We start from the raw sequence: 24,608 nt of genomic DNA on the forward strand, positions 1-24,608 counted from the left end.
CCCAAATACCCTGCAAAGGCCTTGATATGGAAATGATTCCTGTTAAGGTTAAGGTGGTTAAGGTACAGGTAAAGGCTTGGTTAAGGTGACCTGTGTCAGGGGTCTGGAATCCTGGCTCCGTCACACAAGCAAGGAGAGTCAGCGAAAGCTCAAGGGTCTCTCCACCATTCTGAGGACAGCCTGGATGAAAGTCAACTTCGAAAATGCAGTCTGTTTCATGGATAATTGATTCTTGGTTTGCTATGCCTACTCACCGTGGTCAAGGATATATTTCACAATGTCCCCGTTGCCGGTTTTAGCTGCGTAATGAAGGAGTGAACAGTGGTCTGGTCCCTGAATTAGCAGGCTGCCTCCATTTTTATAGCTTTCTATTAGCTGCAAAAGAGACATAGGAAAAGCAACTCAGACAGAGTCCGGAACAAGGAAAACAGCTAGCTGGTGATAAAATAAAAGTCATGTAGCAAACCACAAATGTCTCCAGCCTCAGAGGACACAGGGAAAAGTCAAAGAGATGAAGTAACATTCCTGGGTTGTGTTATCATTCAAATAGATGGCCAGTGTCTCAGCAAATTCCGGAGAGGGTAAGTGGGTACTGAACAGCCTAAGGGAATGGAAGCATGCTAAATTACTTGCTCCCTTTCTGTTTTTTTGTCCTTTTCTGGGCACTGAAAGAATGAAAGAGAGGAGAATGAAAGCTTCCCTATGTAGGCTGAGTGTTCTTGAGTTAAAGAACAATTAAGTCTATAGGCAGGAAGAGCTTGATGTCTGGTAGCGATGTTCCCTCCGCCCTTTAACTTTTTCTGCCCTCTCTAATGAACCCAGTTACTGAGTACAGAAGCTGCTTACCCCTTCCCAGCATAAGATCACACACACAGGCATACAGCAGACACATGCACAGCCATGTTTGGCTCCCTCCTTCATCCAGATCTGCAGTCTGCCTGCCTTCTATTTATCATCCAACACATACCACCCAACAAGGCTTGAGATGATCCGTGGGATGAGAACCAAAAGGGTTCAGAGAATGTAGTAGTAGAAACCTAAAAGACTTCCAAAAGACTGGGGGGAAAAACAGATTTTTCAGCCTGAGAATTAGGCGCTAAATAAGGCCACAGTCTTAAGTTTGTGAAATACTGCACATTACCAAACTGTAATGTAAGTGAAAATGGATCTCTGTTCTCTAAACTGTAATAATCAGAACAAGGGCCTTACTAGAGCTTCTAAAATGTAGCTTTAGAATAAATAAGAATCAACTAACTCATCATGTAATAAGCAAAAGGAATATGTCTACCACCAAGAAGTTAGATAGCATAGCATTATTAAAAACAAAACTCATAAGGTCAAAGAGACTAAACTCATAGTTTATACATTCACTCAAATACAACTATAGATTAGCCATGTGCCAGATGCCAAGGAAACTAACATGAATACAACTTGACCACTGACCTCTAAGCCTCCAAGACCTCACTGTCCATGGGAGAGAGAGATTTTTAAAGAATTGCAGAATCCCACTGCTGGGCATACACACTGAGGAAACCAGAAGGGAAAGAGACATGTGTACCCCAATGTTCATCGCAGTGCTGTTCATAATAGCCAGGACATGGAAGCAACCTAGATGTCCATCAGCAGATGAATGGATAAGAAAGCTATAGTACATATACACAATGGAGTATTACTCAGCCATTAAAAAGAATACATTTGAATCAGTTCTAATGAGGTGGATGAAACTGGAGCCTATTATACAGAGTGAAGTAAGCCAGAAAGAAACACACCAATATAGTATACTCACACATATATATGGAATTTAGAAAGATGGTAACAATAACCCTGTATACGAGACAGCAAAAGAGACACTGATGTATAGAACAGTCTTATGGACTCTGTTGGAGAGGGAGAGGGTGGGAAGATTTGGGAGAATGGCATTGAAACATGTATACTATCATGTATGAAACGAGTCACCAGTCCAGGTTCGATGCACGATACTGGATGCTTGGGGCTGGTGCACTGGGACGACCCAGAGGGATGGTATGGGGAGGGAGGAGGGAGGAGGGTTCAGGATGGGGAACACGTGTATACCTGTGGCGGATTCATTTCGATATTTGGCAAAACCAATACAATATTGTAAAGTTTAAAAATAAAATAAAATTTAAAAAAAGAATAAAGTTAATAAATAAAAAACAAAAAAGAATTGCACAGAGATGAAGAGGACAATGAGAAGGGTAGCACAGGGCACTAGGAAAACATGAAGTAGGGGATGGAAAAACCATGGAAGACTTCCTAGAAAACTGATCACAAAGGAGCAACTGACTGGAAGTAAGGAACACGGGGCTTCCCAGGAGGCACTAGTGGTAAAGAACCTGCCCGCCAGTGCAGGAGACGTAAGTGATGTGGGTTCAGGCCCAGGGTTTGCAAGATTCCCTAGAGGAAGAAACGGCAACCCACTCCAGTATTCTTGCCTGAAGAATCTTCACGGACAGAGGAGCCTGGCAGGCTACAGTCCATAGGGATGCGAAGAGTCGGACACGACTGAAGCGACTGAGCGTGCACAAGGAACATAGAGTTTTCATGCCTAAATTGAGAAGCAAAGGAACAGGAAGAAGTAGCTGTCTTCCATGACAATCTAAGAATCCTGTTCTGTTCAACTGTACTGTCTCACAATGGCACATCCATTCTTTGTGGGAAGATCCACAAAGGATTTGGGCTCACAGAGTCACAGAGACCCAACCCATCAGCTGCCCCGATTTTGCCTTACTGTGGTGTTCATAGACACTGTGGCCATTAGGTTAGTCCATGGGTATGCTGTGCAGCCCGGTGGATAGGAGCTACGCATGACAGCCTGCACGCAGGGCTGATCCAGGGTCTATTCTCAGTTCACTGGTGTGCTTGGACCTTGCTTCCCCTTTCAACTCTCCCATTCTCCCCCTCCTTCCTCACACTTGTGACACACACACCCAGTTGAGTATTTAATATTTATAGTACTTTCTACATGGGACAGAGAAATGGAAGAAGATAAAGAAAAGGAGGGGAAAGTACTTGGGAATGAAAAGAAAGCAAAAAGTGAAAAAGAAAAACCCTCAGGCTTTATATTTCACCTCTCAGTAAATCAGATGTTACTGAGTCATTTCTCAGTCATCTAGGAAAGAATTATAACAGAGAATGAAATAAGGCAACCAGCCGAATATAGTGATTACCCTTCTCTCACATAATTCTCTGTTAAGTACCAAAGAAGTGCAGTAACATGCCCAGGGCCCTGGAAAATCTGTTGCCTAGACTAAAAGTATATACAAAACAAAATGAAGTGGTTTCAAAGGTACAACAACATTTTGCAAAATTTTCTGGCTTAGAAACTCTCCAAGAGGAGGGATCAGGTCTGAACTCATGCCTTTTGCTCACAGAATCCAAAAAGGCTTTGCAGGGAATATAGGATAATATTTGGTTTAATCCACTGCTTGGAAATGGCACTGAATTCAGGTATATACACTGCTTAGAGAGCACTTTCCTCTTGTGGCTAGCAATTCCTAGTAACACTGTGATCTGGTCATGGCACGGGCACCATTCCCAGGGATGTGTGTCTGAAGATGACAGTTTAACAAGATGCTGACAACCTTCTCAGCCCTTGTTTTCTTCTAGTAACCTGTTAACAATGTAGCTCTGAGGTTTCTCAGTTTATTCAACAGATGTGCTTCCAAAGAACTTGTATACAAGAGCCTGTGTGTGTGTAAAAGTCGCTCAGTCGTGTCCGACTCTTTGCAGCCCCATGGACTATACAGTCCATAGATAGGATTTTCCAGGCCAGAATACTGGAGTGAGCACCCTTTCCCTTCTCCAGGGGATCTTCCCAACCCAGGGATCGAACTCAGGTCTCCTGCATTGCAGGTGGATTTTTTACTAGCTGCGTCATTAGGGAAGCCCAAGAATACTGGAGTAGGTAGCCTATCCTTTATCCAGCAGATCTTTTCAACTCAGGAATTGAACTGGGGTCTCCTGCATTGCAGGCAGATTCTTTATCAACTGAGCTAGTGCTTCTTAACTTTCTTTTAAGGCTTCTGGGTTCTCAATCTGGGATAGCACTGAACTTGAGTTAGTTGGAGCCTCTGCCTGGGAAAGTTGCTGATAATACAGAGCAGATCAATGCCATTATGACGTATACAGGGATACCCAGGCAGTCTTAAGTCCTGACACCTGAAAATAACTTGGGACCAAATATAGCTTTCTGGGTATTCATGGACTATATTATACTTTATAACAAACATTTGTCTCTCTGTTATGTTTAACTATTAAAGGAACACAGATTAACACTGTATTAACAAAATAGCTATCTTGGGAGAGTCCCTTCTATGAAGTTATAGGAACAATCTTAAGAGCTTTACATGAATTTTATATTCAATCCTCACAGTAAAGCAAAGAGAAGACCAATGTGATTCCATTTTACAGATGAAGAAACGGAAGCCCAGAGACAATTAGGTAATTATACAAAGTCTCATATATAGTCAAAGGCAGAGCCAAGATCTGAACCCAGACAGTCTGACTTCAGAATTTGCATTCACTCAGGAGGCAGCAGTTTCCTCTCAACTAAATTCTCCAGAAAACATGAGCACAAATCACAATATTCAAGGCAGATCAGAGTATCTTCTGATTAACTGTGATCCCCAGAGTTCAAAATGGCAATAATGTTGCATGATGTTGTCTCTTGCTTAAACAAAGTATTTCTGGGTATTGTCCAGGTTATTCTTACAGATGCATTCATTTAAAGACTTGGGCTGAAAGAAATCTTTAAACTTCAAATATTAGTTCCAGATAGCAGGAACCCGGGGTACTATAAGTACTGTCTCCTGGGGACACATATCAGTTGTAACCAGTCAAGGCAGACAGCACTGTGCCTTTGCACAGACCCTTTGCTGTTTGGAGACATGGTGATGCTACAAGGACTCCTCTCACCCTCTCTGCTCAATTCTCAAAAAGAACATCCTTCTGCCTTCTACCCAGCTAGCACCAGGGGGATGGGAAATCATAAATGGGATCATGAAAATTTGGTGAGAAATTATGCTGATTTAGAGTTCTTAAAGAATCACCAAAAGTTCTGGTAGGAAGATATCTTACCTTCATAAGATCACCAGCTATTACTGCCTGCAAAATTGCTGTGAAAGACAAAAGAGAGATGTCCCATTAGTAGAAGACCCTCTCATGAAAATATTACAAAGGGCTGGATCCATATTTGGGAGACACAGTCTACATTTGGGGTGGGGGTCAGGGGAGGAGAAGCATGCCAAAGGTTGAAACGTGGGACAAACTGAGGCCTTCTCTTCACCCCTTCCCTCCCTGGGCATTCATCTTGTACATCATTCTAGAGCCGACAGGAACCCCCTCCAGCCCTAGTACAGAAAAGCGAACATGAAATGTAGAGTCACACATACTGGATTCAAATCTTAGCTCTGACCCTTACAGGCGGTGGAATTCTAGGCGAGTTATCTAACCCCTCTGAGCCTCAGTTTCCACATCTGTAAACCAGCAAGTCTCAATTATATCAGATCTTTGAAAGGGTTTATTAAATCACATAAGTGTTCTTATCTCATCCACTGATGCAGAGTGCCTGATTATTAGGATTGTTTCTGCTCCCTTCTTTCTAATTCCTTCTACTTTGTCCTTTGGGGGTTCAAAAATTATTAGTAATTTTGTGTTCTATAATTATAAATAAATACCTACTGCTATGGAAAGAAGGATTAGAAGCAATAAAGAAGAAACACATATTTTAATTATGTTCTAAAGAAAGTAATCATACATTTAGCATACAATTTATTGGTGATTCTTATGAAAGAACTCTGAAAGTTTAATTAAACTAATTGTAAGGCTACTTGGTGGCGGTGGTGGCGATTTAGTCGCTGAGTCATGTCCAACTCTTGCGACCCCATGGACTGTTGTCTGTCAGGCTCCTCTGTTCATGGGACTCTCCAGGCAAGAATATTGGAGTGCACTGCCATTTCCTTCTACTTAGCTGAGGGGAAAATAATCTAAATACCTGTGCATGTCACGTGGGGTGCAGAAGAAAAACGAAAAAAATATAACTAATAAAAGAGGAAAAGAATATATGACTCTAATGGTGGTTATGACTCCTAAAGGGGACAGTTGTGTTAGGTCAAAAATGGTCCCTTTAGAAAAATACCTATATTTTAAAATTGCTCAAGAAAAAGATCATTTTAAAGTTTTAAAGTCACCTCCCCCCAAGTTAGAAGGTTTGAAGTTTATTTTTCAAAGTATCATTTTACTCTTATTTCAGAGTCTCTCGTATACAGTTGGCCAAAAATGCAGTATCAAAGCATATGGTGGCCTTGACTATCACTGAACAAACCCCGTGAAGCTTTCATCATGCGCACTTATGGGCCCTGGGTGATCAGAGCCAAAGAACCACAGACACGTTCAACTTGTTCAGAGGCCCAGGGCCAACTGCCTTCCCTCTGACCAAAGCAGAAGTCTCGGAAAACTTAGGAAATGATGACAGCTGCTTGAGCACGGAAGGGAGAATAAAGGAAGAAGAGCAAGAAAGGAAGAACAGGAAAGAGAGGGAAGAATGTTTCTTTTCCATAACAAGCTGTTTAAGCTGGGACTATGACTCCAGGCGCAATAATGCTCTTTGTATACAGTTAGTGTGCACCAATCAGTTGTTGAACTGACAGAACAGAGTGCTAGTTGCTCAGTCATGTCCAGCTCTTTGTGACCCCATGGACTATAGCCCATCAGGCTCCTCTGTCCATGGGATTCTCCAGGTAAGAATACTGGAGTGGGCTGCCATTTCCTTCTCCAGACAGAAAAGAGAGCAAAGAGGAAAGGAGTGAAAGGCAATGGAGATAAAAATAACAGAAAAGGGGACTTTCTAATGGTCCAGTGGCTAATACTCTGCACTCCTAATGCAGGGGAGGTGGGGTTCTATCCCTGGTCAGAGAACTAGACCCCAAGTGTCACAGCTAACAATTCACATGCCATAACTAAAGATCCTGTGTGCTGCAGCTATGACCTGGCACAGACAAGCAAACAAATAGATGTTTCTAAAAAATAACAGAAAGGGAATTAATAAAATGTTGTATGTCAAAAGAACCTAAAAAACGTGTCTCATTCTTCCTTTTACAGATGGGACACTGACATTCAGATGGAAATGACTCTCTCAGGGCACAGAGACCATGGTAGCTCAATCACCCCACAATGCAGGTCCCTGTGACCATCCCAGGCTCTGTCCTGTGCCCTCTGGGAGTTCACCCTGTAGTAAGTCTCCAAGGCTTTGTGGGGCCTAAGGAAAATGAAAGGAAATAGTCTTTAACTGGAGTCTAATTCCGATCTCTGCAATTTACTTGTTGTTTAGTCATTAAGTCATGTCCGACTCTGCAACTGCATGGACTGTAGCACACCAGACTTCCCTGTCCTTCACTATCTCCCAGAGTTTGCTCAAACTCATGTCCATTGAGGCGGTGATGCCATCCAACCATCTCATCCTCTGCCAGCCCCTCTACTCCTGTCCTCAATCTTTCCCACCCTCAGGGTTTTTTCTAATGAGTCAACTCTTCACATCAGGTGGCCAAAGTACTGGAGCTTCAGCCTTATCATCAGTCCTTCCAATGGGTATTCAGGGTTGATTTCCTTTAGGAATGACTGCTTTGATCTCCTTGCAGTCCAAGGGACTCTCAAGAGTTCTCCAGCACCACAATTTGAAAGCATCAGTTCTTCAGCACTCAGCCTTAAGAAGTCAAACTTTTTAAATCAACTTTCTTATCTAAAGTAAGATTAACAGCTGTCCTGGTCACCTCTCTGTAGTAAAGATGAAGCCAAATAAGCAGTTTATAAATAGGATAAGTTATACTGACAGAAGGGATAGATTACAGTACTTCTGTGACTACACCTAAGTTACATGAAAAACACATACACACATTTCAGAAGGAGCCTAGCAAGGAGGGTGAATTGGTGTGTGAAGTCAATCGGGCATATCGCTGTTCATATGGCCCTCATCAGAGGTGAGGCCGGGCTGCAGGAGCCAGTGAGATGGTGGAGCTTTCCCAAGATGTCAACTCTGTGTGAGAGGACAGGGAGAGGGAGGCAGGGGCAAGCATGAGCAATTGCAGGTGTGGGCGAATGACTCAGTTTGGGCTTTTACGCTACAGGATACTCTATATCCATTTAGGAGAGAAAGAAGGCTAGGGTAACTGCCTGAGAAGGCAGTTCGTGAAAAGCCTTGAAAATGACACACAGACGTTCCTGACAATATAGAGCCTGCATTTTCAAGACCACACTGAAACACTTCCCAGACATTTAAAAGAAATAGAAAAAAGAAAGAACAAAGGAGAGAGAAAAGTAGAATTCGCTAACTTAAAGCACCAGTGAATAACATTTGGTGCATATGAGCAATAAGTCAGGATGATGAAAAAATTCTCCAGGATAAATACTATTGGAAGAGTATTGAACATGAGTGAATGGATGAATGAGAGGCTGGGGGGAAACTCACTGGCTACCTGCCGAGTTCAAAGGATTGTTGGAGGAGGTGAAGTTAAGCCAACTCTTCCACAATCAGTGGTTTCATTAGCAAAAAAGATTTGGGAAATCCTTAAAAGATGAAGGGAAGATACAAATGAGGACTTGTAAGTTAAGAGGCTGTCCGAAGGGCCCTGGGAAGAGGTCTGTGTGATCACCCCTGAGGCTGGGTTGTCACACATCATGACTGTGAAGTTCCAGTGCGACCACTCCGGTGAGCACCTCTTCGTCCAGAGAAGGGACCTACATTTTTATCCTGTGAGCAATGAGAAGCTAAGGATGAGTTGAAAGTAAATCAGAGAATCACGTAAATGTCCTGACGCCTGCCAGTTTGATTCGGCCCCTCCCTTCCTGCGAACAGAGTTGCGACCTGCTCTCAGTTCATGTGCCCCCATCACGGCAGCTTTCCATTGCTACCTCACTCCATTCCCAACATCTTTATTTATGTCTTTTGGTTTCCTAGCTTCCCAATTTAAAGTCCCCCTGAACAGACAGAAGAGCATATAAAAGAATCATAACCACAAATAATTTCCAATTGTACTGAGATGGAAAACATGAATATTTATTTTTAAGTCAAGCAATACACTCAAGGGTAGCTATTATGCAAACATTATTAGGCACAAGGCCCTCTTCTCTGCTGATTAATGTCCTTCCCTCCTGAACACTGTTGTTTAAGATTTCCTCTGCATAAACAGAGCTTGACTCCATTAGTATTCAACTCCAGATAATAACCTTCTGAAAGATCAAGCTTAAAAACAAATAATGAATTGTTATGATTACAGCATTATTTTTTTTATTATTATTTCTTCAGCTCAGAGCCTGCCTTCTGGCCTTTTCCAAAACTCCTTCATATAGGGTAAACAATGCTCCCAAATTCAAAAGAACAAGGGAAGTTAAATGGCCAGTGGGATACAAGGGTTATTGAGTATATGACTACTAGGTTTCCTAGACGATTAAATCACATAAACTTATATAGTCAGACAGGAAAGTAAAGGGGTAGAGGATTGAAAAGTTTGTCATTTTTGAGAGTTTAGAAGTTGGATCATTAGCTTATAAGAAATGATTTATTTTTCCTTCAGCACTGTGCCTCCTGATCAACTGCAGAACGGTAAGCATCCTGAGACAGAAAGCTGGAATGGAAAAGTCAGGACTACCGGGAAGGTCAAATGTCTTCCTCTTACAGCCCCTCTTCGGCCTGGATTCCCAGAAGCCCAGACATCCTTAGATATCTGTGCACAGAAGGCAAAAAGTGACTCCCTCCCATCATGATGGGAGAAAATAGTCCATGGGCCACAGGCTGGCCCACCTGCTTCTGCCAGGCCAGGCCCTGTTCCAAGCTGACTGTACAAAATAAACTCCATCCTCTCCGAAAACTGATATTTTGGCAAGAAATCCAAATTAGGAAGGGATATATTTTAACTGAGTTTAGAATCATATTGCCTGAGTTTAAGGCTTGTGAGCCTGGTGGGCTACAGTCCATAGCATTGCAAAGAGTCAGACATGACTGAAGTGACTTAATACACCCGCACATCATTAACTAGTGGGCAAGTTATTTTAACCAAGCTTCAGGTCTCTCATTATGAAAACGAAGATAAAATCAGTTCTTTTGAGACTCTGCCTTGCAAGTAAGCTCAAGGAACAGTGACTGTGACCACTGTGGTTTTCTGTGTAGAACACCACGGAATACTGATGTTAACACCATTACACAGAAATGAATCACTTCTTAGCTGTGAAATGAGGTGAGACTCAAGTCAATTACAGTTCTAGAACACGTCACATGACTAATTCCAAAGGGATAGTTTAAGGTTGCAAAGTCTGCTTTGCAACAAAAATATTTGCAAAAAAAAAAAAAAAAGTGTACTGAACTTGGCAAAGCCACAATGCTTGTAAATCTCAGTAAATCAACTAAAATAACTATAAACAGAGTCACAACTCTGAGCACTTGTGTCTATTTAAAAATTTTAACCTTTCATGTTATTTTTCAGTTTTAAAATTAATGTTCTGTTCCTGATTGTCACTTGTTAATGATAGTGGCCATTTAAATCTTTTAATTGTGGGAGAAAAAGATTAAAAGTAACAACAAAAACTGTTGAACAAAAATGGCTTCTGGAGGCCTACGGGGTAAAAATCAGCCGATTCACTGAGATTCATAAATACACATCTGACTTTGCCAAGTTCTGCATACATTTTGCTCCTAAATATTTACAAAGCAAGAATCAGAACATAAAATAATGTGTCAGGAGTCATATTCCACATTCCAGAGCTCTATGTAGCCTTAGTCTAACCCTTGCATTTAATAGAGGAGGAAAATGGTGCTTGAGAAGTAACTTTCCAAGGTCACACAGGTAGTTAGCAATCCAGCTGAGAGAAAAAAGGATGCTAGTTTCTTTTATTTTTATTTTTTAAAAAATATTTTCTCTGAATCTGAGGTCACAGTTCCTTCCACCTTCTGTTTCTTCTGTAACTGGGGGCAGGGTGGCAGAAATTAAAACAACCTCAAACAAAAGCTTCACAGATGCATCAGACAGAAAGTGAAGTCATTTTATGGCTCCAGGCTCCAACCCTTCTTACACCAAAGCAGAGGCTGAAGAACCAGCCCCTCTATGGCCAATGTCAGGTTCACAGTTCCCTTGATCTGATCACAACACGTGTCTTCACACTTTTCCTTTCTTAGTATTGCTCAGCCCCACCGAGGCTGCACTCCCAGGTGCCCGAGAGCTTACTTCTCTGAGATCCATATTTCTACATAGTTTTTCCTGTATTTTCCTTATCAGCAGCATTCTGTCCAATTTCTCTGCTTCATGAACAGCAAACCCTGGTACATGAGCAACAAACTGTGAAGGCTCAGCTCCCCAAAATGGAATTTAAAATAAGCATCAAAAATAGCAAAAGTAACCTAACACACATTTCATGGTATGGATAACTACGCTGAATTATGCTAATCAGACATAAAGGAGGAAGCCGCTCATGAAAATACTGTAATTAATATTATTTTACATACTCTTACTGAACAATTCCAAGACAAGGTGAAAGAAAAGAGGAATTAGATATTGCTAAAGACCTCTGCATGTTAACTGAGGCCTCAAGGAAGTTTTGACAATTGATAATAACATATGTTGCCAAGTTATTTATTAATAGTAAGAGCCAAAGCACTAAGGGTTCTTAAAAATATATTAGAACAAATTTAAGATTATTCTTCTAATGACACACAAATCTGTATCAGTTCCCTATCCTTGCATAGCAAAACATTCCAAAACACAGTGACTTAAAACACGACAATTATTTATTTTGCTCAAAAGCTGAAGCTTGGGCTGGGTTAAGCAGAAATTGTTGTTTCTGCTCAATCTGGCATCAGCTGGGGCAGATTCACTGAGAGCTCAAAGATCTGCTTTCAAGATGATCACACACATGACTGCTAAGTAGGAGGTGGCTTCAGCTGGGAGCTCTGACGCCTCTTGTGTGGACGTCCATGGACTGCCTGGGTCACACACATGACTGCTAAGTAGGAGCTGGCTTCACCTGGGAGCTCTGACGCCTCTTGTGTGGACGTCCATGGGCTGCCGGGGCTTCCTCTGGAAATGATGACTGTGTTTCAAAAGCAACCATTCCAAGGGAGCCCAGGGGAAGTCACCTTGCCTTGGACCCCACCACAGCGTCACGTGTGCCCCGCTTCAGTCTTAAGTTTGTCCATTTTCAAGGAAAGGAGATACACACCCCATAGCTCAATGAAAAAATAGTCAAAGACATGTTGCAAGGAGAATGTGTAGGATGGGAGACAATGCTGTTTTAGGAAAAATACGATCTGTCACATCCTACACTTGCATCATGATGTGGTTGGAGTCAAGGGGTGGGTGCTGACCTTCAGTCAGTGTTGGGAGATGCCCAAGAACACTTGTGTGACAGATACAATGTCATCTGTTTTACATTAAGCATCTCAGCAGATAAATAAAAAAGGCTGAGAACTACTTATCTGAAGAACCAGGTTTTTGGAGTCGGAAGAGGAAAGGCAAGTAGAAGACTCTGCAGACAGCAAATGCTGGTTGAGTTGAATTAAGAATTCTATATAAGGTATTAAAAAGCATAGACATCACTTTGCTGACTAGGGCCTGTATACTCAAAGCTATGGCTTTTCCAAGGTCAGGAGTGGCGGCTGTGAGGAGATACCCCACATCCAAGGTCAGAGAAACCCCAGTAAGATGGTAGCTGCTGGACTGGCTGTGAGGAGATACCCCACATCCAAGGTCAGAGAAACCCCAGTAAGATGGTAGGTGCTGGACTGGCTGTGAGGAGATACCCCACATCCAAGGTCAGAGAAACCCCAGTAAGATGGTAGCTGCTGGACTGGCTGTGAGGAGATACCCCACATCCAAGGGCAAAGGAGAAGCCCCAGCAAGATGGTAGGAGGGTGGATTCACGCTTAGAATCAAACCCCATTCCTGCCAGAGACGCTCAGAGGGCTCAAACAAACCTTGTGTGCACCAGGGGCCAGAGACCCCACAGATACTGAGGACAGAACTGTGTTTGAGTGTCTCCTGTGGAGGTACAGGTCAGCAGTGGACTGCCACAGGGCCAGGGGCTCTGGGTGCAGCAATCCTGGGTATGGCATAAGCCCTCTTGGACGAGGTCGTCATTAACCCCGCCACAGAGCTACCAGAATTTACACAGGATTGGGAAATCGACTCTTGGAGGGTACAGACAGAACCTTGTGTGCACCAGGACCCAGGAGAAAGGAGCAGGGACCCCACAAGAGACTGACCCAGACTTGCCGGGGAGTGTCCAGGAGTCTCTGCAGAGGCGTGGGTCCTGGTGGCCTGCTGCAGGGTTGGGGGCACTAGGGGTAGCAGTGCGTGCATGGAACTTTTGGAGGAGGTCCCCATTATCTTCATTACCTCCACCAGAGTTTGGCCTCAGATAAATAGCAGGGAGGGAACAGAGCCCCTCCCATCAACATTCAAACTCTTAAAGATTCTCTGAGCATGGCCCCATCCATCAGAACAAGAATAGTTGCCCCCTCAGTCAGTCTCTCCCATCAGGAAGCTCCCATAAGCCTCTTATCCTTCTCCATCAGAGGGCAGACAGACTGAAAACCACAGAAAACTAACCAATCTAATCACAGGGACCACAGTCTTGTCTAACTCAATGAAACTGTGAGCCATGCCATGTAGGGCCACCCAAGATGGACGGGTCATAGTGGAGAGTTCTGACAAAATGTGGTCCACTGGAGAAGGGAATGGCAAACCACTTCAGTATTCTTGCCTTGAGAACCCCATGAACAGTATGAAAAGACAAAGATAGGACACTGAAAGATGAATTCCCCACGTCGGTAGGTGCCCAATATGTTACTGGAGATCAGTGGAGAAATAACTCCAGAAAGAATGAAGGGATGGAGCCAAAGCAAAAACAACACCCATTTGTGCATGTGACTGGTGACAAAAGAAAGGTCTGATGCTGTAAAGAGCAATATTGCATAGGAACCTGGAATGTTAGGTCCATGAATCAAGGCAAACTGGAACTGGTCAAACAGGAGATGGCAAGAGTGAATGTCAACATTCTAGGAATCAGCGAACTAAAAGGGACTGGAATGCGTGAATATAACTTAGATGATCATTATATCTACTACCGTGGGCAAGAATCCCTTAGAAGAAATGTAGTAGCCATCATAGTCAACAGAAGAGTCCGAAATGCAGTACATGGATGCAATCTCAAAAATGACAGAATGATCTCTGTTCATTTCCAAGGCAAACCATTCAATATCAGGGTAATCCAAGTCTATGCCCCGACCAGTAATGCTGAAGAAGCCAAAGTTGAATGGAGCTGACTGTGGCTCAGATCATGAATTCCTTATTGCAATTCAGACTTAAAATGAAGAAGGTAGGGAAAACCAGTAGACCATTCAGGTATGACCTAAATCAAATTCCTTATGATTTTACAGTGAAAGTGAGAAATAGATGTAAGGGACTAGATCTGATACAGTGCCTAATGAACTATGGAAGGTTTGTGATACCATACAGGAGACAGGGATCAAGACCATCCCCAAGAAAAAGAAATGCAGAAAAGCAAAATGGCTGTCAGAGAAGGCCTTAAAAATAGCTGTGAAAGGAAGAGAAGCCAAAAGCAAAGGAGAAAAGGAAAGATATACCCATTTGAATGCAGAGTTCTAAAGAATAGTGAGGTGAGATAAGAAAGCCTTCCTCAGTGATCAATGCAAGAAATAGAGGAAAACAATAGAATGGGAAAGACGAGAGATCTCTTCAAGAAAATTAGAGATACCAAGGGAATATTTCATGCAAAGATGGGCTCAATAAAGGACAGAAATGATATGGACCTAACAGAAGCAGAACATATTAAGAAGAGGTGGCAAGAGAACACAGAAGAACTGTACAAAAAAGATCATCACGACCAAGATAATCACGATGGTGTGATCACTCACCTAGAGCCAGACATCCCAGAATGTGAAGTCAAGTGGGCCTTAGGAAGCATCACTATGAACAAAGCTAGTGGAGGTGATGGAATTCCAGCTGAGCTATTTCAAATCCTGAAAGATGATGCTGTGAAAGTGCTGCACTCAATATGCCAGCAAATTTGGAAAACTCAGCCGTGGCCACAGGACTGGAAAAGGTCAGTTTTCTTTCCAATCCCAAAGAAAGGCAATGCCAAAGAATGCTCAAACTATTACACAATTGCACTCATCTCACATGCTAGTAGAGTAATGCTCAAAATTCTCCAAGCCAGGCTTCAGCAATACGTGAACCGTGAACTTCCAGATGTTCAAGCTGGTTTTCGAAAAGGCAGAGGAACCAGAGATCAAATTGCCAACATGTGCTGGATCATGGAAAAAGCAAGAGAGTTCCAGAAAAACATCTATTTCTGCTTTATTGACTATGCCAAAGCCTTTGACTGTGTGGATCACAATAAACTGTGGAAAATTCTGAAAGAGATGGGAATACCAGACCACCTGACCTGCCTCTTGAGAAACCTGTATGCAGGTCAGGAAGCAAGTTAGAACTGGACATGGAACAACAGACTGGTTCCAAATAGGAAAAGGAGTACGTCAAGTCTGTATACTGTCACCCTGCTTATTTAACTTATATGCAGAGAACATCATGAGAAATGCTGGACTAGATGAAGCATAAGCTGAAATCAAGATTGCCGGGAGAAATATCAATTACCTCAGATATACAGATGACACCACACTTGTGGCAAAAAATGAAGAACTAAAGAGTCTTTTGATGAGATTGAAAGAGGAGAGTGAAAAAGTTGGTTCAAAACCCAACATCAGAAAACTAAGATCATGGCATCTGGTCCCATCACTTCCATGGCAAATAGATGGAGAAACAGTAGAAAGAGTGGCTGACTTTATTTTTTTGGGCTCCAAAATCACTACAGATGTTGACTACAGCCAAGAAATTAAAAGACACTCCTTGGAAGGAAAGTTATGACCAACCTAGACAGCATATTAAAAAGCAGAGACATTACTTTGTCAACAAAGGTCTACCTAGTCAAGGCTATGGTTTTTCCAGTAGTCATGTATGGATGTGAGAGCTGGACTATAAAGAAAGCTGAGCAGGGAAGAATTGATGCTTTTGAACTGTGGTTTGGAGAAGACTCTTGAGAGTCCCTTGGACTGCAAGGAGATCCAACCAGTCCATCCTAAAGGAAATTGGCCCTGAATATTCATTGGAAGGACTGATACTGAAGCTGAAACTCCCATACTTTGGCCACCTGATGCGAAGAGCTGCCTCATTTGAAAAGACCCTGATGCTGGGGAAGATTGAAGGCGGGAGGAGAAGGGGACGACAGAGGATGAGATGCTTGAATGGCATCACCGACTCAATGGACCTGAGTTTGAGTAAACTCCGGAAGTTGGTGATGGACAGGGAAGCCTGGTGTGCTGCAGTGAAATAGGTTGCAAAAAGTTGGACACAACTGAGCGACTGAACTGAACTGATGGCTTTTCCAGTAGCCATCATCACGTATGGATGTGAGAGTTGGACCATAAAGAAGGCAGAGTGCCAAAGAACTGATGCTTTTGAACTGTGATGTTGGAGAAGACTCTTGAAAGTCCCTAAGGCAAGAGCAAGGAGATCAAACCAAGCAATCCTAAAGGAAATCAACCCTGAATATTCATTAGAAGGACTAATGCTGAAACTCCAATACTCTGGGCACCTGATGCAAACAGCCAACTCACGGGAAAAGACTCTGATGCTGGGAAAGATTAAGGGCAGGAGGAAATGAGGGAGACAGAAGATGAGATGGTTGGATGGCATCACTGACTGAATGGACATGAATTTGAACAAATTCCTGGTGACAGTGATGTGCAGGGAAGCCTGGTGTGCTGCAGTCCATGGGGCTGCAAAGAGTTGGACACGACTGAGCGACTGTACAATAACAACCACACAAGGTGTGCTCTCATTAATCATCGAATGTGAGAGAAGACTGTGCCTTCTCTTTCTCTTCTCCAGTCAGGCGAACACTCATAGATCTTGAGTCTTAAATTCCTCGTATTCTGCCTACTGGTGTCTCCTCCACTGCTGAAATAGAGCGTGTGGGGTACAGAGCACACATCTCACATATTCCATTATCACCTCTTCTTCGTTGGGATGAACCCATCGGTGGTTAATGTAAAGGCCATTCAATGCTACAGTGGTCTAAGACTCACATACCACCTGTGCCAAATTCCTTTTAGCTTGTGCAACCATAGATGGAGACATAAATAGGTTTTGTGTCTCTCTAATGACAGAGTTAATCCTCAAATTCAATTAGCCCCTGCTAACTGAATGCATGAATGTATATGGGTTCTTTCCATCTGCTGCAGCAATCTTTCTGAAGCTGCTATTAGCATGGAAGACATCTCCTGTTTGCAGAAAAAACAAACAGCCTCCCCGCCCCGCCCCCCAACTCATCCAGCATTCCCTTCTGGCAGAGAATGTGCACCTTGCTGCCAGAGCACCAGGATGTGCTCTGTTCACAGTCACTTCCATTTCTCTTACAGATCACTGGAATTAGCCATAAACCTGAAGGAACCAGATGTCTCTCCCAAACATCTCATTTGTTTATCTCTTGTTGTGAAACTGTTTTCCGGTTATTTTTCGTCTTTAAGCTCCATCTCTGCAATTAAGCCATAAGCACAGAGATGGTGTTTTTAGTTTTTTCCCTCTTTGCTTTATCCATATGCCACCTCTTAATGAAAATTCTCTAGTACAGGAAATATATGTAATGCGTACTAGCCACTTGGTCTGGTGATTCACCTAGCCAGGTGAATCATTTCAACACTCTTCAAACTGTGGGTCAAGGGAGATGTTCTAAGGAATAGAATAAAACCTATTTTACTGCCCCTGCTACACATGGCAGTTGATTTTGGAGCTGAAAATATTTCCATAGCTTTTAAAATTATATCATGGTGCTTACCAGATGCAGTGAAACAGCATTATAAAAGTATCTCAATAAACCAGAAATGTTTACAAATGGGTCAAATCAGAGCCTTTAAGCCTTGTGTTCATTACTCAATTGTGTCTGACTCTTTGTGACCCCGTGAACTGTAGCCTGTCAAGCTCCTCTGTCCATGGGATTCTCCAGGCAAGAATACTGGAGTGGGCTGCCATGCCCTTCTCCAGGGCTTAGTTCCTTGTTAAAACAAATGTCACACATTAATTAATTTGCTTTGGGTACTGGGTTAGAGAAAAGTTCACAGGTTAAAGGGCCAACTGGGTTCATACTCTTTCAGAGTCACAATATGTTACTTTCCACCAACTGTGAAAATATGCAGTGACAATTACTGGGGGCCAGAGAAGTTCTTGAAAATTCCTTCTTGACAGTCTGTAGAGCTCAAAATTAATGTTTTTTCTAGTGATGACAGATTAATGTCATTTTCGTATGAAGTGGGTCAACACACTTTTTTCTTTGTAGTGCCCTCTTCGAAAGTAATATCCAATTATTCCCATAAAACTAGAAAAATATAAATTCATCTTTAGCATCAAGATTATAGAATTATTTATTTTTGTTCAATAAATATTAAGCCTCCATCCACAGTGAGGATTTTTCCTATTAGTCAAGGGTTTTAATCTGATTACAACTGACTGAATTCATGAATCCTAAATAATCGTAGTATACAATAACACTCTTTCTCCTTATCGTGTGGATAAAGTCATACATATTAAAATACTTAGTGCATGGCAAACTGCTTTAGGAATGTCAGAGATTAAAAAGGAAGTTCTAGTATTTTCCAAAAGTTGTTCATCCCTAGAATGCTGAGATAATTTAATTTAGATGGACAAACTTTGTTGATTTTTTTCTTTCCTGGCATTTGGATGATGAAGCATCATCCTGAGAGGGCCGGAGAAATAGAAGAACTAAGAAATAAGGTCCCTGTTAGCCTCACAGATGAGAGGAAGGTGCCCAGGAGAAGACAGGCTGCTGGCCACAGTCCTGACAACTTTTCCTAAGGATCTTGGGTGACAGCATGGGGGCTGGGGCTTCATTCTTTCCCTTATTGTCAGGCTGGCTTCCTCCTGTGACGGGTCTCCTTAAACTCACACGATGTATTTTAGCAGTGTCCTTCATGACGTCTAAAAGGAACTTAGGTTGGAAAAGTGTGCTCATATATCATTCACTGATAGCCACAAGCAGATCTGACGGGGCTTGAAAGTGACGGATGGTTATTGGTTTTAACCAAACATCAAGACTGTGTGGGAAGTGGCATTTAAGGCCAGGATCCAAGAACAAATGATTGTGCTCTTGAGCTCAAACTGATGAGAGGTCTACAGGTCATCCAGTCACCAGGATGTCCGTTGAGTTCCTTGTCATCATCCAGCAGCATGCTGACCACTCTGTCAGATGAAGACCTTTGTGACTGAGAGGAAGACTGCGTTTAGCCCCAACACCCCTCTCTGGAACAAAATAAAGCCAAGGAGGAGTTGACACAGCAAAAGTCACTTTCAGGGACACAGATCAGTGAAATGCACTTCTAACAGAAGTGTACCATTACAGTATAGAATCCACCTGCAATGCAGGAGCCAAAGGAGACATGAGTTTGATCCCTGGGTCAGGAGAATCCCCTAAAGGAGGAAATGGCAACCCACTCCAGTATTCTTGCCTGGAGAATCCCAAGGACAGAGAAGCCTGGCGGGCTACAGTCCATAGGGTCACAAAGAATCAGAAACGACACTATTTTTCTAAAAGATAAAACTTTTAGAGTCTGTCCTTACTTGTAAAAGTGAAGACAGACAAGAAGATTTATACCTGGAATTAGGTTATAATAAAAACACGAATTTTGACTCCTCCCATATCAGCATGTGGGCTTCCCAGGTGGCTCAGTGGTAAAGAATCCACCTGCCAATGCAGAAGACATGGCTTTGATCCCTGGGTTGGGAAGATCTCCCAGGTCCCCTGGAAGTGGCAACTCACTCTAGTATTCTTGCCTGGAAAATCCCATGGGGACTGTGGGCTACAGTTCATGGAGTCGTAAAGAGTCAGACATGACTAAGCACGCACACACACACACATATCTGTCATATGCTGATATGCATATGTGGACAGCTGTGAATTGGAAGCATAGAAAAATCAAACATTTTGTTTCAGAGGAATGAAAAATAAGCTTTAACTTTCACTTAAGTATTATGCTAAGTTGATGAAGCAAGATCACACCTTAGAGGCAAGAGTAATAAAGTTCTTGGTTAGTTCTAATGCTTGCTCTACGGGTAAGATACAAAATAGAATAGGCTTTATTGTATGAGTTGAACTTCAATGATCTTTATTAAAGAGCAGATTTTACTGTTCAGCTTCTAAGAAAGGAAATGAAAATTAAACCTTCATCCTTCTAGGGATTCATATATTCTAAAGACAGAGAGCTAAGAGTAACTATAAAGGGACATGTACACTGACACAGACATAGGGAGCCCTGCTTGCTAAAGTAGCATGATGTACGGAACAATTTCCTAGGGAATTTGTTAGAAATTGTTTCAAAAGGGGAGATTTGCACTGGCAAAAAATGATGGGAGGAAAGTTTTATTTAGAGAAGACACACTGGCATAGAGACATGGAGGGCAAAGCGAAAAGCAGTTTCACCTGATAAAGAAGGAAAGCTGAGGGACCTCCCTGGCGGTCCAGTGGTTAAGATGCTGTACCTTCAGTGCAAGGGGCGCAGGTTCGATCCCTAGTTGGGAACTAAGAACCCACATGCTGTGCAGCAAGGCCAAGGGGAAAAAAAAAAAAGAGAGCTAAAATGGGGGCAGGGAGCAATGAATCATAAATAGAGGGCGCTTCCAACATGCAGAGAGCAATGTGAGGTCAAAGACTTTTTTTAAAAAAAATGTCAATGAAAATCACTCAGCAATTCCATTTTCCAAATATAACCTTGGCCATGACCATCATTCTTTTCCTTGAAGATAAAAAGAGCTTAAATATAGACAAGAGGGGAAAAAGGAAAGGTCACTGGGAAATCAATACCAGAAGAAGAATGTCTGTGAATGGGTCATGTTTTCTGAGAACGAGAAGCCCTCAGGGTTAGTTGAGGAGGATACAAGGACCAAAGAGACACCTGGTCAGACAAACAGAGCAAACTGCTGCTGACACAGTATGGCTGAAATGCCGTTTTTGTTACCTTATAAAACAGCACTCTGATTTTTCCGCAGTGGCTGAAAAAACTGCCTTCACTTCCTGGAGTGGAAAGAGGGGATGGGAATGTCACCAGGCTAAGCACAACTGAGTGGATTCTGGCTGATTACAAGCCCCCTTTTCAATAAGCAATGAGGCTTTGCTTTGTCAGGAGAGAAGCTGGAAGCTGCATAATTAAATAGTAATGTATGTTGCCACTGTGATAAAAAAAAAAAAAAAGCTACAGTGTGAAAGCTGCCTGCAGCCTTTATGCACTTTCAAAGTTCCTGTCTTTTTGGAAGATGGGTGCATGGTGAGGTATGGAAATAGCAGAGCTCTTTGTCACCCAGGCAGAAGTAACAGACTGGCACTCAGTTGCAGGAATCCACATGCTAACAGGACATACGAGTCTCCAAAATACCTTTCCAAAATGGAAGATGACATTATTAGTTTTGCCTCATGTGCTTCATTGTCCAATATCCTTTTCTAGCTCAGAGGTCTGAATTTATAGAACAGAAGGGGTCTCCGGTGTCAGCCAGCTTGGCCAGCTCAGTGAAGAGACCAAGGCGTGAAAGCGTTGCTCTGCCCAGGGTCCCCAGCCTGTGAAGGGTGGTGCCTGGACCTTCTCATGCTAAGACCAAGGCTCTTGGTCTTTGCCTGATACCACCATCCATGCTCGCCTGACCACTGCCCAGAAAGATACAGTCTTTCTCTGTCTGTTGGGCTTCCTAAAGGAGTTGTTTAGTTCCTGTAAATTTATAAAACAGGCTTAAATAAAGTCATAACCTCATGCAAATAGAATCCAGCAGGTTTACTCATTTTGGTTATTTGACCTTGATTGTTTCTTTTGTTCTCTGTTGCATTTTTACTCTCTTGCTGTGTCCCTTTCTTTTGTTAATACTTGCAAGCACACTATGCACTAGGCATAGAGTGAAATGCTTTCCCTACATTATCTGATTTGATCCTCATGGAAAGTTGACAGTAATATGTAGTATTATGGCTATCAACCTCATCTGAAGGATGAAGAAAGTGAGGCTGGCTGAGGCTGCAATCTGCACAAGGGCACACAGCTAGCCTGTAATAGAGCCAGGCTGACAAGGAAGCCTTTCCTCCCCCTTATTCGGCTGTACAGACTGTCAGATGGCGCTATGGTGATGAACCCAGGTCCTCCCTTCCCACCATTCCCCTGGTCAGCCATGGGGGATGCAGGTTTCGTTGTCTCCATGCCCCATACTTTTCTGGCTCTGATGAGTGAAGGTGCAGAAAACAGAGCTGCAGAGCTGGTGAAAGGAAATGCAGAGGTGATTAACCTCTCACAGGTATTGTGTGGAGTTGTGATGACTGGAAGAAGGGATGATGCATGAAGCTAAGAAAGTCATCCCCTAAAATTCAGAGCATCCAAAATGGACCCAGAAAAAGAGGCTGATATAGAAGGTTGGCAAAGACAGGAAGCATTCAGTTGATTTCATTATGTTGCTAAAGAAGAGCTGGACTGATGATGATTTTCCTAGCTCTATGCAGGAGAGCACTGGCCTAAGAAGCCATAATGGGCATTGTGGGCAGACAGAAACACACACTGGAAAACTGCTTCTAGATTCTGGAACGTACAGGTTGAAGTAACACATCCAGAACTAACTTCCAGGAGCCAACTGAAAGAAAGGGCAATGCATTCTAATATTTTGCAACTAGTACTTGTGATGAGAGGCTTAGTCTAAGATCATGATTTAAGGATACCAGTCACCAATAGCACTAACTCAATTCTTTGCAAGAAAAAGCCATCAAAATAGAAAATAAGTTTTAGCTAGAATAAATTGGGGGCTCTCCAGTGGCTCAGCAGTAAAGAATCTGCCTGCAATGCAGGAGACCCAGGTTTGATCCCTGGGTCAAGAAGATCCCCTGGAGAAGTAAATGGCAACCCACTCCAGTGTTCTTGCCTGGAGAATCCCAGGGACAAAGGGGCCTTTCCGACTCCATGGGGTCGGAAAGAGGTGGACACGACTGAAGTGACTGAGCATGCACACACGCACAGAGCAGATTGGGTGAAAAGCTTTCACTGGCTTTTAGGGTTTCTAGTCAAGTAGAGGGAGAGGGCAATGGCAAGCCACTCCAGTACTCTTGCCTAGAAAATCCCATGGATGGAGGAGCCTGGTGGGCTGCATTCCACGGGGTCACTACGAGTCAGTCGCCACTGAGCGACTTCACTTTCACTTTTCACTTTCAGGCAATGGAGAAGGAAATGGCAACTCACTCCAGTGTTCTTGCCTGGAGAATCCCAGGGACAGCAGAGCCTGGTGGGCTGCCGTCTATGGGGTCGCACAGAGTCGGATACGACTGAAGCGACTTAACAGCAGCAACAGCAGCAGTCAAGTAGAACACAGGCAAACAGTGTGACAATAACCATGATCCTTATATAAGGACTGTACTATTATTAATACTATCATAGCTGCCAATGTACCTGCTACCCCCTAGGTTAAATAGGTACCACTATAAACCAGATAAAATCATTGTATAGAGTAAAAAGCTTAAACAAACAGTTTGAACTTTAGTTCAAAAAGCAAGCACAGTTCACTTCTTCATTTCTCACTTTCTTCTTAAACACTTACCTGTAGAACAGGGGAGGTATCTGTAGGAATGAAACCTATGATTGCTTCCCTCGTTGCCGGAAGATCCATGACACAGCCGTGTTTGATGACCTCTTCCCACCCATCCACTTAAAAGCAAACCAGGAGGTTAGCTTTCCTCCCTTCCTAGCTCTCTCCTTTTTTTCTGTTACTTTCTCATTTTGCAATGTTTTTAAATCCTTTAACTTAAATATTCTCTGAGGCCAAAGGCAATCTAAACTGAAGCTGTACATAAATCTTAGTAAAGAATGCTCCCCACTCAACACACACAGACATCTATAATTAGTCTTCAAGAGATAATTAGATAATGATCACCAGCAAAGTCTTCCAAAGAACCCAGAAGGCTCAAAGGATTATAGAGTTACAGTCAATAGTCAGATTTAATAAGGGGGAGTGAGAGAGAACAGTAGGGTCAGGGAAGAAGTAAAGTAATATAACCTGATTTCAGAAAGCCCAGGGTAAGGGTTTGTTTTGTTTTGTTTGTTGGTTCTGATTTGTTTTTGCTTTTAATCAGCAGTGATTGTCTGTTTTCCTAGGAAATGTGAAAGAAGACAAGCCAAGGAAAAGCGTGCTGCCATTTCTGATCCCTTCCTTTCACAGAGCCTGGGGAGCACCCAGTGAGACCACCATTAAAGGCCATCTTTTCAGCACAGTAGTAATGAATTTCTTTGGAAAAGGACCAGCACTAACCTATCTTCTACAAGAGGGAACAATGTTAATGAGGCTACAATGGAACTCAAAGATGTGTACTGAAGGGTTTGTTTGCCAACATCACATACTGCAGCAAATGTAACAGTGAGACTTGTACAGAGAGAATCAACTCTGTGCCAGGGCACAGCACAGAATGGGGCAACGTCTCTATTCATTGAGTGTAGAGTTAAATAGGAA

General features: G+C 42.7%; 1 protein-coding gene across 2 annotated transcripts in view; it reads right to left on the minus strand.

Moving 5' to 3' along the window:
• The window catches only part of DGKI (diacylglycerol kinase iota), a 515,206-nt gene that overhangs the window by 20,846 nt on the left and 469,752 nt on the right, over positions 1-24,608 (minus strand). For both annotated transcript variants that reach the window (XM_061414831.1, XM_061414832.1), the window contains exons 29-30: positions 5,098-5,135; positions 255-375 (exon numbers count right to left, since the gene is read on the minus strand). In XM_061414831.1, the coding sequence (XP_061270815.1) occupies positions 255-375; positions 5,098-5,135 (159 nt within the window). The remainder of the gene's footprint in view (positions 1-254; positions 376-5,097; positions 5,136-24,608) is intronic.

The sequence above is a fragment of the Bos javanicus genome, chromosome 4 (genome assembly GCF_032452875.1).
Source record: "Bos javanicus breed banteng chromosome 4, ARS-OSU_banteng_1.0, whole genome shotgun sequence".
NCBI lineage: Eukaryota > Metazoa > Chordata > Mammalia > Artiodactyla > Bovidae > Bos > Bos javanicus.